Source organism: Eurytemora carolleeae, unplaced genomic scaffold (genome assembly GCF_000591075.1).
Source record: "Eurytemora carolleeae unplaced genomic scaffold, Eaff_2.0 scaffold191, whole genome shotgun sequence".
Taxonomy (NCBI): Eukaryota; Metazoa; Arthropoda; class Copepoda; order Calanoida; family Temoridae; genus Eurytemora; species Eurytemora carolleeae.
The window spans coordinates 145,910-161,551 of NW_019396105.1; the positions used below are offsets into that span (position 1 = coordinate 145,910).

Consider the following 15,642-nt stretch of genomic DNA (forward strand, 5'->3'; position numbering starts at 1 on the left):
ATGTGCATAAAGACAATTTCGTACGTTATATCAAATAAGCAAAGATTAAGACTATAAAGAATATTTTCTACGGTAAATCTTAAATTGCAATTTTTGAAGGTTATAATGAAGATAAATATTAAAAATGTGTTCCTAAAGTTCAAAAAATACTTCTGAACTTTTAAAAACGTTTTCTTTCTATTATCATTTTTGGAATAACTTGGATTAAATTGATATGACGAACAGCTTAACACATCTCAAAAAGGACAGTAACCCATAAGTAAACTATTTGTAAAATATTTCGAACACACGAGATAGGATAATTGACCCAGCACCAAAGAGACAATTGTTTTTAAACAAATCAGCAGTTAACATTTGTTTATGTTTAAGTGATTTAATAGCATAATTTCTTCATTACCGGGCGGCAATATATAAAATATAGGAGGCGTCTAAGGGACTGGAAGCGTAATTTCAAGTGACCTCAATGCGAAGATGGCAATGCCCGATTTACAACGGTACCCTTAAAACCTTAATCTGAATTAAAATGTGGAAGAGAACGGCTTTTTTCTGACTTGCAAAGTGCTTATTTCTGTGAGTTTCTCCAATGCTTCTTATAAGTAAGAAATGCGCAGGTTACATTCGCAGAGAAACCGCAAATGATAATAAACAGTTAAATAAACAAAAACATGAATATCTAATTCATTCTTGATCACACAAAGCTTTTAAGGGTGCTCTTGTAAACTGGGCATTGTCATTTTTACATGGAGGGTCACTTGAAATTACGCTTACAGTCCAAGGCATTCAAAACCCTCAATGTCGACCCGGTTATAATTATAATGCATGATTTTCATAACTGTCTGGATATAACTGTGCCCTGCAAATATGAATTTTCAACAGAAAGTCAGAGAATTGTCTTTGCCAGCTGATGGATCAAAATTGAAATAGAATTTATTTTCAAGTGTTAAGTTTGAACTACTCAGCAAATTCTATATGAAAAAAATATTTAAATGTTTTAAACTTATTACATTCAGATTCAAGACAATATGGACAGGGGTAGAGACACGGACAGGGATAGGGATTGAGACATGGACAGGGATAGGGACAAGGACAGGTATAGGGACAAGGACAGGTATAGGGACAAGGACAGGGATAGGTACAAGGACAGGGATAGGTACAAGGACAGGGATAGGTACAAGGACAGGGATAGGTACAAGGACAGGGATTGGGACAAGGACAGATATAGGGACAAGGATAGGGATACAGACAAGGACAAGGATATAAACAAGGACAGGGATAGAGACAAGGACAGGTATAGGGACAAGGACAGGTATAGGGACAAGGACAGGTATAGGAACAAGGACAGGGACATAAACAAGGACAGGGATATAAACAAGGACAGGGATTTAAACAAGGACAGGGGTAGGGACAAGGACATGGATAGAGACAAAGAAAGGGGTAAGGACAAGGAGAGGGATTGAGACAAGGACAGGGATTGAGACAAGTACAGGAATAGGGACTTAAGGACAGGGATAGAAACGAGGACAGGGAAAGAGATAAGGACAGGGGTAAGGACAAGGACAGGGATAGAGACAATAACAAGGATACAGGCAAGGACAAGGACCAGCAGGTTGCAAAGATATAAGAAATATGAAAAATAGATTTTTAGGAAAGTATATAAACTGATTTTCAGTGAAAGAGTTTCATTGCAAGAGGTAAGGCATAGTTAATGCAGGGTTATGCAGTATATGCATCCAAGTAAATGAGAGAGACACAAACACATATGACGTAAACAATTCCAGTTCCTCACCTGGCTTTCAGGGTTGCAAACTCTCGTGTTTTCATTACTTTGGAGTGTTTTTAGCCCTGTTTTTTTTTTAAATAAAAGGATTATGGTGTTTTATGGGTTTTTTTCTTATTTTTAAGTTTTTAATTAGAAAATTTTGGATGTATATCGATGTAGAAAACAGGAAAAAAGTAGTTTTCTTCACAATTATTGTCTTTTTTATTGGTATTTTTTTTTCTGTAAGACGGTTGAAACTCTTCTATATTCTGTGTCACGTGGTTTAAATCATGGATTTGGAATTCATGGAGTTTAATTCTCAGTTTAATCTAATGAATGATGTTCATCATTCATTAGATTAAGTTGAGGAGTGCTGATGAAAAAATGAAAGTCGAGTTTTCATGTTTGTTGTACTCTGGTCTTATCTCCTCCTACTATAGCAGCTGAACAGGGTTCTCTTTAGGAGTATTCAGTAGACTAGAGTAGGCACTAGGCAGTCTTAGGTTAGACCTAGAGAAGAGACGTGTGTAGACTTTCTCAAACCCGGCGTTTTGATGCAGAGATATACTGTAGACGTAGTTACCCTTCATTCAATTAGTGGCATACCCGATTCATAACTGTGCCGTATAAACCTTCATCTGTTTAACAATGAGGAAGTTACGTCATTTTTCTATCTTGAAACGCGTTGAATTCTTACGCTTTCCTTCATTGTCTCTTTAGCATAAATCCGCAACTCACTATTTTAACAAACGACATTTGAAAGGAATCAATTTTCCGGCAGAAAAGAAGGTCATATCATGCATACTTTATCAGACTACGGTTAAAAGATACTGTTGTGAATCCGTTATTTATTAAGTGAAGAAAGGGAACCAAAAGAGGAGATATATACGATAGTGGCACTTTCAACAATGATGATTTACAAACATTTTAACGTTTTAGTGTTTAGTGTTTAGTATTTTAAAGTAAGCTTTGGATATTTAAAACTGTTTTAAGCATTCTTCATTAGTATATTTTGCCATACTTATACAAAATACAACAAATTTAATTATCAATTATATTTTTACGCTAAAAAACTTTTGCTGGATAACTCTGGGCTAAAAAATCTAATTTTGATGGAAATTTTTTTTTCAGGAGAATAATGTCGAACACTTCCCTATTAGAAACCTGGAAGGCTAATTATGACTATTTGTTTATTGAACTCCGAGATCCAAGGTAAAAATAATATATATATATATTTAAAAGTGCTCAACGAAACTGAAGACTAGCCACAAATTCTTAATTCTTATATCTTTGCAACCTGGCGTCGTTATAACTATGAATTCTACTTTATATATTAAAGTTTGACACCATCAGGTTGAGAAGATATAAGTGTAAGAAAATTAGGATTTGTGGCGAATGATCATGCACTGCTCAGATCATTTTCAGCCATGTTTTATAGTTCAATCTTAAATCGGATTTTGAACTAAATTTTGTTCTTTATTTTCTTTGAAGGAGCTCTATCAACAATTCCTTGCAAACCTAATCATCGAGGATGGAGATAATTTTGTTATTATCTAAAAACTAATTATCTATTGGATCGCAGTTTGATCCACTGCTAAATTTCATGGTGGATGATTGTTTTTGTTATCTGCTCTGTTTACCCCACTGTTTTATTTCATGATGGATAATTGTTTTTTTATATGTGCTCAGTTAGGCCCACTGTTATATTTCAGAGTGGATGATTGGTTTTTAATGTCCTCAGTTTGGCCATTCCAGTGTGGTTTATTAGCTTTTAATGTCCTCAGTTTGGCTCACTGTTATATTTTAGGGTGGATGATTGGTTTTTAATGTCCTCAGTTTGGCCCACTGTTGCTGCCTGCTGCCTGTATTACTATGTGATCAAAATTGCCGGGCCAAGGTTTGTTTTTATCAAAAAAATAAAAATTATGAAATATTTATTAAAAAATGTAATTTTTTTATCAATATACTAGCTTGAGAACACAGGGTTGCCCAGGGTACTCATAGTTACTCTCGCCGTTTACCCGCGTTTGGTCGTAAATTACGATTTTAGCTATTTTCCATATAAAAATGGACCCACTCACTTTAAAATCTCTAAACCAAGCGAAGAACACCAAAGTTCCCAATCAAAATTTTAAGGAAACCGGACAAGGGGTTCATGAGTTATGACCGGATATACAAACAAACAGACACCCAGACAAGAGATTACAACTTTATATATTTATATATACATATAGATTAATTACAATTCAAGATAAACAAAAAACAGTCTGTTCACAATTGATAGCCATCGCATTCACAAAAACATATTTTTAATTAGAAATTATCTTTGGACACTTAATTCTAAGTGATCCTCCACTTATAGAGTGGTATGTCCAATTCACAACGGTACCCTTAAAAGCTTTAAAAAAAAAATTTAAATTGTTGTTTTTCTGCAGAAGATGGGAGGAAACTTTTTTCACATTAATTTGTTCATAACCCATTCGTTGGACCCGACCCCCCCCCCCCCCCCCCTCGCTCCCAAGCGTTATAATTTAAGTCGCAAGATACAGTCACAAGTTTTTTTTCTAAAGCATTTCTCAAATTTTAACTTAAATCGTTAAATCGGCGGTTGTTAATCGCCATCCCATTCAATAGTTTGCCTCATATTAATTAGTATTATAAGTTATAAATTAAATAATCAATAAGATTATTTGTTTTATTATCTCATAATTAGTTGGCACCATCACCTAGCAGTTTAACAAAAATATAAATTATGTTAAAAAAATGAAACAATTAATTATTTGGTAAAATAATGAAAACAATGAACTAAATGTGAAAAAGGAAATCAAAACAATGAATTCTGTGGAAAAGAAATAAAAGTAATGAAATATAAATAATATAAAATAGGGTAGCGTTTTAATAGATACATCATGCAGTACACCAATAAAAACAATAAACTATGTGAAAAATGAAATGAAAACAATGAATAATGAGGAAAACAGAAATGAAAGCAATAAATTGTGTGGTAAAATAATAGAAACAATGAATTATGTGGAAAAATAATAGAAACAAGGAATTATGTGGAAAAATAGTGGAAACAATGAATTATGTGGAAAAATAATGGAAACAATGAATTATGTGAAAAAAATGGAAAAAATGATATGTGGAAAAATAATGGAAACAATAAATTATGTGGAAAAAGAATGAAAACAAAGAATTATGTTGAAAATGAAATAGAAACAACGAATTATCTATTTGAAAAAAGAAAAAATCACAATATCAATTAAAATTAATATCATTCTTTTTTGTTGTAATACAAAAGCTATATTCGATTATGTTAATGTAAAATAAAACTTGAGTTCAAGATTTAAAAAAATATATTTAAAGAATGTTGCCTACTCGTTGTAAAGCTTCTGAAAAAACAGGAAAAAGTTGATGAATTAATATTTTTTTCAAGAATTAAGGTTTAACTTTTTCATTGTTAATATAAATAAAAATTGAACAACTAATTCATCCAATTAAACAAAATATAAATTCAAAACATTATTATTCTTCTCAAAAGCCAAGTTTTGATTAAAAACATACAGTCTAATCTTGAGTACAATTTACTTTAGTTTAACTTGTTGCTTGTTTACAGTGTATTGTTTATTTTTATTATTAAAGTTTATTCTGTACACAATAAAGGTACAATACAAGCAAATCTGCCCCTTTAGTAAAAGTAAATTCAACCTATATGAAGCATAAAGTCTGACCGCGTCAACCTTGTTGCACCGGCTAGTCCTGTCCACAGAGCTAGGTACAGTACAAACCGGGACCGGAAAGGTTGACCCGGCTCGGAAATTCAAATTTACTACAGCTGCCCATGAATAGATACAAACAAAGATAAAGATTTTTAAAATTAAATTTTTTACTTTTTAACTTTTTTATACAAGTTATATTTAGGTTTATGAAAGACAGACCTCCGTATGATATTCAGAATATCATGATTATTTACAACTTCTGTCAAACCCTTCTCTCAGCCTGGATATTTTCTAAGGCTTGCAAATTCTGGGTAACAGGGAAAACTTTCTTTCCGTAGTTTTTGTACAGTAAAAAGACAAGTTTCCGGTATAAAATCTAAAATAGAATTTTAATTTATTTTCCTGATTTTTCTTTTGTGAATTAAAAAGAATTTGATTTTTTATTGAATATTTAAAAAAAGCGCATTTAAACTAAAATCAAATTTAATGTAAAAAAATTGGACCCTCATTTGAAAATAGATTTTTTAAGAGCATAGGTACTCATTTTTTTTATTTTGACAAAATTAATCTTTTGGAATGACCAAGGGGTTTTAATATTTGTAAGTTGTTTTTTTAAATGTATTCGCACACAAAATGTAGGATGGGAAGGTCACTAAAATACTAAAAAGTCTTGTTAAAACTAGTGTTAAGATGTTCTAAAAGTATATTTATATGGATAAACAAAATTCGATTAAAATCTAAAAGCCTAACAAAATCAAATCTGTATTTAAACTGTAGAAAGATCGTCATGAATGATGACGATTCATTCTTAATGTTTGATTTTAAAGTTAAGTATAAGTTATTTCTCAAAAATTGCAATTATTTTAGCAGCGTCAGAGTTTTAAAAGGAAAGTTTTCTTAGGCAAGTACAATTGGCTGTGTCAGCCAGTGGATTATAGTGAATCAGAGGTAAGTTTTTATTTGTAAAGGACTGTACACAAAATTTCGAATGACCTCTAATTTATGTTCGATTTATGCTACAGAGACAATGATGGAAACAATTTTCAAAAAAAGAAAAATGACGATATCTTCCTTACTGTTACTCAGATAGAGGCTTAAAGGGTGCATTTGCAAATTATGCATGTTAAATTACGTCTACAGTCCCTTTAAATAAACTTATAAAAATCCAAGAAATAATTATCTTCATCTAAATGTTTTATATTTTAATACAACTTAACAACGAAATGCCAGGATAAAAATAGAAATAATATCTTTTCTTCAATCTCTCATATTAACATTTTTTGACGGAAAGGTTTGACCGAATTTCGTGTGGAACCTGACATGGCCACAAAGATTGTTTCAGCTAGTCAGTATTTTATACCTTACTTTCAATAGTAAATGAACTTGTGGATCGTAGAAAACTCTATTCTCTAATCTCTTTTATTTTTTATGTAGAGTATTGTTAATCTCAAATCTTGATTTCGATATCCAATGTGGGCACTTTAAAATTTGAGGATAAATGCTTGATCCCGTTTTAAAAGTTATCCCTACATGGTATGACCACTACACTTCGGAATATCGAAGTCGATGAATTAGATCAATCCAAAGGGCTATTGTAATGATTATTGCTAGTCTATCGATTACAGACATCAATCTTCGGGTTTACGAGATCAATTATTTGCTCCCTCAGAGAAAGGGCGTGTACAAATGGCTTTCTCTTGGTCCCTGTACTTCATATTATAAATCCCATTAAATCTCTCTCTATATATGTTTAGATATATCTCTCAGAGTATGAATGAATGTGATTTATCAGCTTTTCTGTTTATGTTTATTCTTGTTGAATTAGTTTCCTATGTGTTTGTAGAGGCCCACATTTCTACTTGTTGCAGTGGGTTAGCTCTTGAGTATATTTAGCTCTTTTAAGTTTTCCGGCAATCAAGCCTGTGGTTTTCAGAAATCCAGCGGAACCATGACAAACCATTGTTGTAATCCTATGTCCAGTATTGATATACTTCCAATATGCAATCTTCAACTCCTCTTTTTCAGGGAACTATTCGATTCGATGAACTGTTCCAGTTCCGTGTCAGTCTGAGCAGCTCCCTGGAATCCGAATTCATCATTTAGCTGCTCTGGATCACTAAATATAAAGCTCTCATTTAGCTGCTCCCGACCAGGGTGTCCCTGAACAGCTTCCTCCGCTTCATCAATCTCATTTAGCTGTACTAATTCAGGATCTCTGAACTTGAAGACTTCCTTCAGCATATCTTCTTCCATATCTTCTGTTAGTTCATAGAATCCTTCTCCAGTTAACCTAGCTGCTCCAGGATTTTCCCTAACTTGTAGTTGAGCTAGCCGAACTGTAGTTGGACTTGTTTGTCCTGGATCTGTTGGTTGCTCTATATCTCCAGTGCCCCTGTATAAAGGACCAGCTCGAGAATATAGAGTTTCGTCTGATGTCTCCGGGTTCCTGATTGGACTAGCTTGAACTGTTACAATCGGTGGGTAGGGACTGGCCGGTACGAGTTCCCAAAACTATAGGAGATGAATCTCATGCATAATGATGGGGTAAGATGATGGTTGTCTTCTGTGTTCCCTAGTAGGCATGTTGTAGATTCATCTGTTAGCTGTCTGTTATCTGTATGTTGTGCAAGCCATCCAGCCTTCCTTTATAAACGGGAGATTAAACTCTGCATCTGTATTCTAGAAAGGTTGGCTGTGCACTCTCCAATCCTTAGGTTTTCTACTCAGAGCCGGAGAAAGGGTTGAATGATTCATCTTCAGTATATGATCATATTCTACATATAATATCATGCTTTAAATATTACACTATATAAGATGGAGATCAATGCTTGATCCCTAGGTTAACAATACAAAAGTTGTGACTTCTGATAACAATTCAAAGATCAAAGATTAGCAGAGATATAGGGATCAGAAAATTTGTGTTTGGTGCAAGTAATCCATAACCTTCATAACTGCATGAAAAACAGACTACTAACGTAGTTTTAACCGTTTAGCGCTTTAATATAAGCCGTTTTTATATTAAATATTAAAAAAAACAAAGGGGAGGGGGTTTCCCCCACCCCCCATTCGTGATAGGGTTAAGTAATCCCTCAATTAACAGGCATGCCGTTATCTGAGCAACACTGTGGAGATATCGTGGTTTTCTATCTAAAATGTGTTAAATCAGCTGGAAAAACAAGAAAATCTTTATAATTTTTCCATAGGGCACCGTTGTAAAACGGGCATGCACCTAATTCAACAATTCAATAAAGACGACTTTCTGTTTTAATTTTGATTTTCACATAAGTTTCAAACAGCAGAAACACATAGTATGTAAACAATAAGAAGTCGTCTTCATTGTATTGATATAATCGCCGACCACTGTACCATTTTCATTTTCCAGGATGGGTATGCAGCCCTGGATATGACCTGGTGGTATTTCTTCAGCAAGTACATCGATTACCTGGACTCCATCTTCTTCGTGTTGAGGAAGAAGTTCTCCCATCTCTCCATGCTTCATGTCGTTCATCATGGTATCATGCCCTTCACCGCCTGGTGGGGGATCAAGTAGGAGTTTACAAGTTTTAAAGGGATTGATCACTAAGCACCAACATGATTTTTTGCCAAAGTTTTTTTTACAAAAAAACTTTTAGATTATGTATGACATTTTTTTTTAATTACTAGGATTTCTAATAAGATTAAAAAGCTTATGATCAAAAACATGCCCTGCAAGTTTTATAGATCTTTGCAACCTAATGTCGTGGACCTTAGATATTTAAAACTATGAATTCTGTTAGAACAGATAATCTAAGTTTGAAATATCAAAGGTTTACATTATCAGGTTGCAAAAATAGATGGATTAGAAGATTTGAGTTTGTGGCAAAGACTTAATTCCTTACAATGCTTTCTATTCATGTACATTTTTTAAAGCTTTTCTTCAAAAATATTTAGTTTTCATTTTTCGTTTTAGAGTTCTGCAAAGTTTTTCATGTTACATAATATTAAGATATGTTGGTGGCGGACACACAACATTCTGTGGATTTCTAAACATGGGTGTACATGTAATCATGTACTTCTACTATTTTCTCTCAGCATTCGGACCTAAAGTACAAAAGTATCTCTGGTGGAAAAGGTAATTTTCAATCTGTTCATGTTGTTGCTTTAGATCTTAAATCTAAAAATCCTAAATCTAAAAATCACCAATATATCATGATTTTTCCATAAAGTTTTAAAGTTATAAAGTTATAAAAAATATGGTTCATTGTCATCCTTTAAATGCACCTTTTTCGTATTTGCTAATTGAAACTTTTTTATTGGAGTACATATATAATCTTTTCATGCTATTTCTGACTGAATTTTTATCAAAGTTCAAAATATGACTAAAAATGTGTCGAACAAAAATGAAGTACTTTGTTGTAATAAGCAGAAGATCATTTAATCATGTTAAGTTTGCGTTTTTAAAGATTGTGTACTTATTCTACTTTTTATCATTATTTGTTTGTAATTAAACTTTGTTTTTCCAAGTTGGCAAGACTAAAGATAAGATAAGAAAAATATGAATGATATTCAAAAACAATCTTTAAAAATAACTTAGCGAAGGCTAAATTTTAGACGATAGAGTAACGAAAGCAATCTAATTGTTCAATCCTATCCCATTAAAGTAGCTTAAAACGGATTGGGTAGAATTCACGGATGGTAAAATCCCAACCTTGGTATAATCCCAAATACCAAAAATAGCCCAACCGAGTAGACTATAAAACCGTGTTTACATACTTAATTCAGAAAAAAAATTTGGCAGATTATTTGAAAAATATTTACCCCTTTTTTGTTTTTGTTTTGCAAAATTAGCATTTTTATTCTTTTCATAAAAGTTATGTTTTTAATTTGATTAAAATTCATATAATAAAGTAGTTTTTCTCATTAGTTTAAAGTTCAAAGTCGTTAAAAATTAACTTTGTACTTTTTTAACTGTAATTCTTAAATTATAATTGTTATTTTACCTTCACGAAAAATTACTAATAAATCTTACATTAAAAACTATCATAGCCAACAAAATGTTTTAAATTTGCATATAATTTATAATCCTTTATTATCATTTTTTATTAAACCTATAAAATAACCAACAAATCCTGAGCCTAAACCGGTTTTCAGCGAATTCAAAAGTAAATATTTATTTTCTGCAACTTCTTGAAAGTTGATATTAATATTTCCGAACAAATTCTTTAGGATACATTTGAGACATATCAATTTTTTAAAGATCTGTAAATCCTGAGTTTGAGCGCAAAGTCGACGTTAAAAATCGTACTTTGGGGTGGATACGTTTTCAGAATTTTTTTTTTATTTTTAAATAACGACGACAAAAAATGTCAAAAATTATACAAAGCGAGTTATAAAACTGTTTTTTTGCATCACTTAATTTTGTTGTTGTTGCAAATATACTCAGGGAATATTTGGTGGGTATAATACATATATATATTAATACATGTGTCCCTGACATTATTTTGCAATATTTAGGTATCATACAAGCCTCTGACTGTATTGATTTTTTATCTTATACTCTGATGTAGCTCTTCCTCCATATTTAATACTGTGGGCTGGATGAAAGAAAATTTTCATTTTGGAATCATAAAATTTTATTGTCCGGCTCATATCCTGGTTTTATATAGGGTCAAACACACGAATAAAGTTTATTACCTCTCATAAATTTTTCAAGAATTCACTCGACTTGAGTTCAAATAAAATTGATTTATGGTTCTTCAAATATAAAGAAACTGAACACTGAATACTAGACACAAATTCTAATTGTTCAGCACTTTTTATCTTTGTTGAGAACCTAATTGGTTTATATTAAGAAGCTAATTGATCTATATTGAGAACCTAATTGATCTATATTGAGAACCTAATTGATCTATATTGAGAACCTAATTGATCTATATTGAGAACCTCTTTGATCTATAATAAGAACCTATTTGGTCTATATCGAGAACCAAATTGGTCTATATTGAGAACCTAATTGATCTATATTAAGAACCTAATTGATTTATATTGAGATCCTAATTGATCTATATTGAGAACCTAATTGATCTATATTGAGAACCTTTTTGATCTATAATAAGAACCTATTTGGTCTATATCGAGAACCAAATTGGTCTATATTGAGAACCTAATTGATCTATATTGAGAACCTAATTGATCTATAATTGAGAACCTAATTGATCTATATTGAGAGCCTAAGTCTTCTATATTGAGTACCTAATTGATCTATATTGAGAACCTAATTGATCTATATTGAGAATCTAATTGATCTATATTGAGAACCTTTTTGATCTATAATAAGAACCTATTTGGTCTATTATCGAGAACCAAATTGGTCTATATTGAGAACCTAATTGATCTATATTAAGAACCTAATTGATCTATAATAAGAACCTATTTGGTCTATTATCGAGAACCAAATTGGTCTATATTCGAGAACCTAATTGATCTAAATTGAGAGCCTAAGCCTTCTATATTGAATACCTATTTGATCTATACTGAGAACCTAATTGATCTATATTGAGAACCTAATTGATCTATAATGGGAACCTAATTGATCTATAATGAGAATCTAATTCGTCTATATTAAGAACCTATTTGGTCTATTATCGAGAACCAAATTGGTCTATACTGAGAACCTAATTGATCTATAATGGGAACCTAATTGATCTATAATGAGAATCTAATTCGTCTATATTAAGAACCTAATTGATCTATATTGAGAACCTAATTGATCTATATTGAGAACCTTTTTGATCTATAATAAGAACCTATTTGGTCTATATAGAGAACCAAATTGGTCTATAATGAGAACCTAATTGATCTATAATTGAGAGCCTAATTTATTTATATTGAGAACCTAATTGATCTATATTGAGAAGCTAATTGATCTTTATTGAGAACCTAATTGGTCTATATTGAGAACCTAATTGATCTATATTGAGAATCTAATTGATCTTTATTGAGAACCTAATTGGTCTATATTGAGAACCTCTATATTGAGAACCTAATTGATCTATATTGAGAACCTAATTGATCTATATTTAGAATTTAATTGATCTCTAATTAGAATCTAATTGATCTCTATTTCAGGTACCTGACTACCCTTCAACTGGTTCAGTTCGTTTCCTTCTTCCTTCACGCTACCTTCCCTCTGTTTATCGAATGTGATTTCCCAAAAATCTTCAGTTACGTCATTCTCTTCCACGGCGGTATGTTCTTCCTCCTCTTCCTTCACTTTTACATTCAGGCCTACACGAAGAAGGGAGATAAGAAGAAAGATGTAAAAGCAAACGGAAGCAGAAAACAAGATTAATGACAACAAAAAATTTACACCTAGAAATTTTTAAATGACTCATTTTGTTATTTTTATGTTTTCAATGCAGTTCACTAGTTAGGCATGCACAGTGCACACTAATGCTATGAGAAAAAAAGACATTTAACCAAGGAGTGTTGACACATGTAAGGGAGGGAAAGCTATGGAATTCTCTGGGTTACTAAATATACGCTGTGAATGTAGAGAATATCTAATCAAGGATAAGGACTAAGGAACGCCAAAAACTAGGTTGCCACCACCTAGCGGACGGTCCAAGAATTATAATTTCTTTTCTGAACGCTACTTGCACTTTGACGCCGACACTGACAGTCCATTTCTTGGTTAAGCTACTCTGTTAATAAGTCTATCTGTAACAATATGAGAAATTTTAAACCAAAGTCCAAAAGTGTTCACGGTTTTCTATATAAAAATACTCATTTCTAACTTTCCAAGTTAAAGCTTGTTTTGAAAAATAATATAATATTTTCGTCCAAGGGTCAAGTTTTTTCTCCTTTATCTGTCAACAGACCTTGTCTTAACTAAAAATCTAATAATAGTTCAATTTGTTAAAGTATTTCAACTATCCTTGGTATGTAAAAGTGCTATTAATGATTTAAAATAGATCTTAGAAATAAATAGTCATATCATCAAATGCATTAAAAAAAGATTGATATTTACTTAAAGGGTTTGTCACTGAAATTTTATCGTGTCAAAGGGTCTGTCCACGTAAGTCGAGAGTATTCTCCCATTTTAAAAGTTACTTGCACATCAGTAAAATTCGAACTTTTATCTAAGCAAATAAGAAAAATAGCGCTGTTTTTCTGATTCTGATAGTGTCAAATATGGACGAATTTCTTTCCCTGTCTCCATGCTACATACATTCGAAAGAGAATCCACAATAAAATGTTTTTAAGTTTTCAATTTTCAGGTATAAAAATAAAGATCTCTTTACAACTTTTCTTTGTAAAATGTTCAAAATGTACCGTTGTAAATCGAGGGCATTCCCCTTTTTTTAAACGGAGTGCCGATCAAAATTACGTCGAAAGTCTGTTTGAAGATACCATTAACTATCTACTGGGACACATAAACTCAATAAAACATTCTCAATGTTTTTATTCTGAAATTTGATACTATTTGTGGATTTAAAAGAAAAGTATAAAGACGGAAATTTAGTTAATTTATGAAATTTTCAAATGGTACCGCCGGGCCGAACAATACCGTTGATTAAAGAATCACTTAATTTCAAACAAATCATTTGGATATTACAACCTATAGTCATCGATTATCTTTCGCCACATCTATATATAAATTTGGCTTGTCTGTCTGTCTGTTTGTTTGTTTCTCTGTTTGTATCCAAAAAACGACAAAACGGCTGAACCGATTGGGCCCAAATTTTTTGTGGGACATTTAGGGACCCCAGGGAAGATTTATGAATGATTGGAATTTTAAAAATTTGCGTTTTAAAGGTTTTTAATTTTGTAAAAAAAATTAAATTTTTGAAAATCCGCGAATTTTTTTTTAAAAATCCGCAAAATTTTTTTCATCTTTGTTTTGAAATGTAAACAAAAAGAACATGTTCACAATTAAAATAGAAGATGGGCGCGAAGCGCCCTAAAAACCTAGAAAGAAGGGCGCGAAGCGCCTTGAATTTCTAGTCTATATATAAATTTGGCTTGTCTGTTTGTCTGTTTGTCTGTCTGTCTGTTTCTATCCAATAAACGTCAAAACGGCTGAACCGATCGGGCCCAAATTTTTTGTGGGACATCCAGGGACCCCAGGGAAGGTTTATGAATGATCAAAACTTCAAATATTTGTCTCCATCAAAATTCGATCGTCTTTAGATTTTTTAAAATTTTGAAAATCCACGAAATTTTTTGTGAAAATCCACGAATTATTTTTGTTTTGTTTTACGATGTACACAGAGAGGGACAAATAGGGTAATTTCAAGGGACAAAAAGGGTAGTTTCAAGGGACAAATAGGGTAATTTTAAGGGACAAATAGGATAACTTCAAGGGACCAATTGGGTAATCTTGTAGCTTTGATATGTTATATAAAGTAAAAAACGTCGTTTTTGAGCAATTCACTCTTTTGGAATCACAAAACCACAAAAAAAGATCCTGATTGTGACCTAATGCTGCGTGGGAAAAGGACGATTTTTCATGTTTATTGGTGTTACCTGTGGAATCTAAAAAGATTGCATCTTAGCTGTATATTGATTTTATATATTGCTGCACACGACTCTCCGGTCCTATTCCATGGCTAATTATTGACAAGAAATTGTACAGAGCTTACTTAGCAGAAACTAAATATATAAACAAAAATCTTTATTCAATATTCATCTGGATGAGAGCCTACTTACTCTATTTGATAAGGATGAGAACATATTTTCTCTCTATTATTTTAACTAGAAATTGATGGCGCTTCGCGCCCTTCTTTCTAGCCTTAGAGGGCACTTCGCGCCCCTCTTCTAAATGTTCTCTTTGTGTACATCGTAAAACAAAACAAAAATAATTCGCGGATTTTCACAAAAAATTTCGTGGATTTTCAAAATTTTAAAAAATTTAATGAAGATCGAATTTTGATAGAAAATATTTAAAATTTCTATCATTCATAAACCTTCCCTGGGGTCCCTAGATGTCCCACAAAAAATTTTGGGCCCGATCGGTTCAGCCGTTTTGACGTTTATTGGATACAAACAAACAGACAGACAAACAAACAAACAAACAGACAGACAAGCCAAATTTATATATAGATGAGAGCCTTTTTACTCTCTTTGTTTGGATGAGAGACTATTTACTATTTTTGATTTGGATGAGAGCCTATTTACTCTCTT

General features: G+C 32.1%; 1 protein-coding gene across 1 annotated transcript; it reads left to right on the forward strand.

The window, feature by feature from the left end:
• Positions 1-2,890: 2,890 nt before the first annotated feature.
• Positions 2,891-13,444, forward strand: LOC111695059 (elongation of very long chain fatty acids protein AAEL008004; the record flags this gene model as incomplete). The annotated part of the gene is given in 7 exon segments (XM_023464218.1): positions 2,891-2,971; positions 3,567-3,656; positions 5,681-5,796; positions 6,380-6,426; positions 8,861-9,024; positions 9,464-9,589; positions 12,586-13,444. Coding segments are annotated over 7 exon segments (840 nt in total). The 3' UTR covers positions 12,809-13,444.
• Between the last annotated feature and the right edge of the window lie 2,198 nt (positions 13,445-15,642).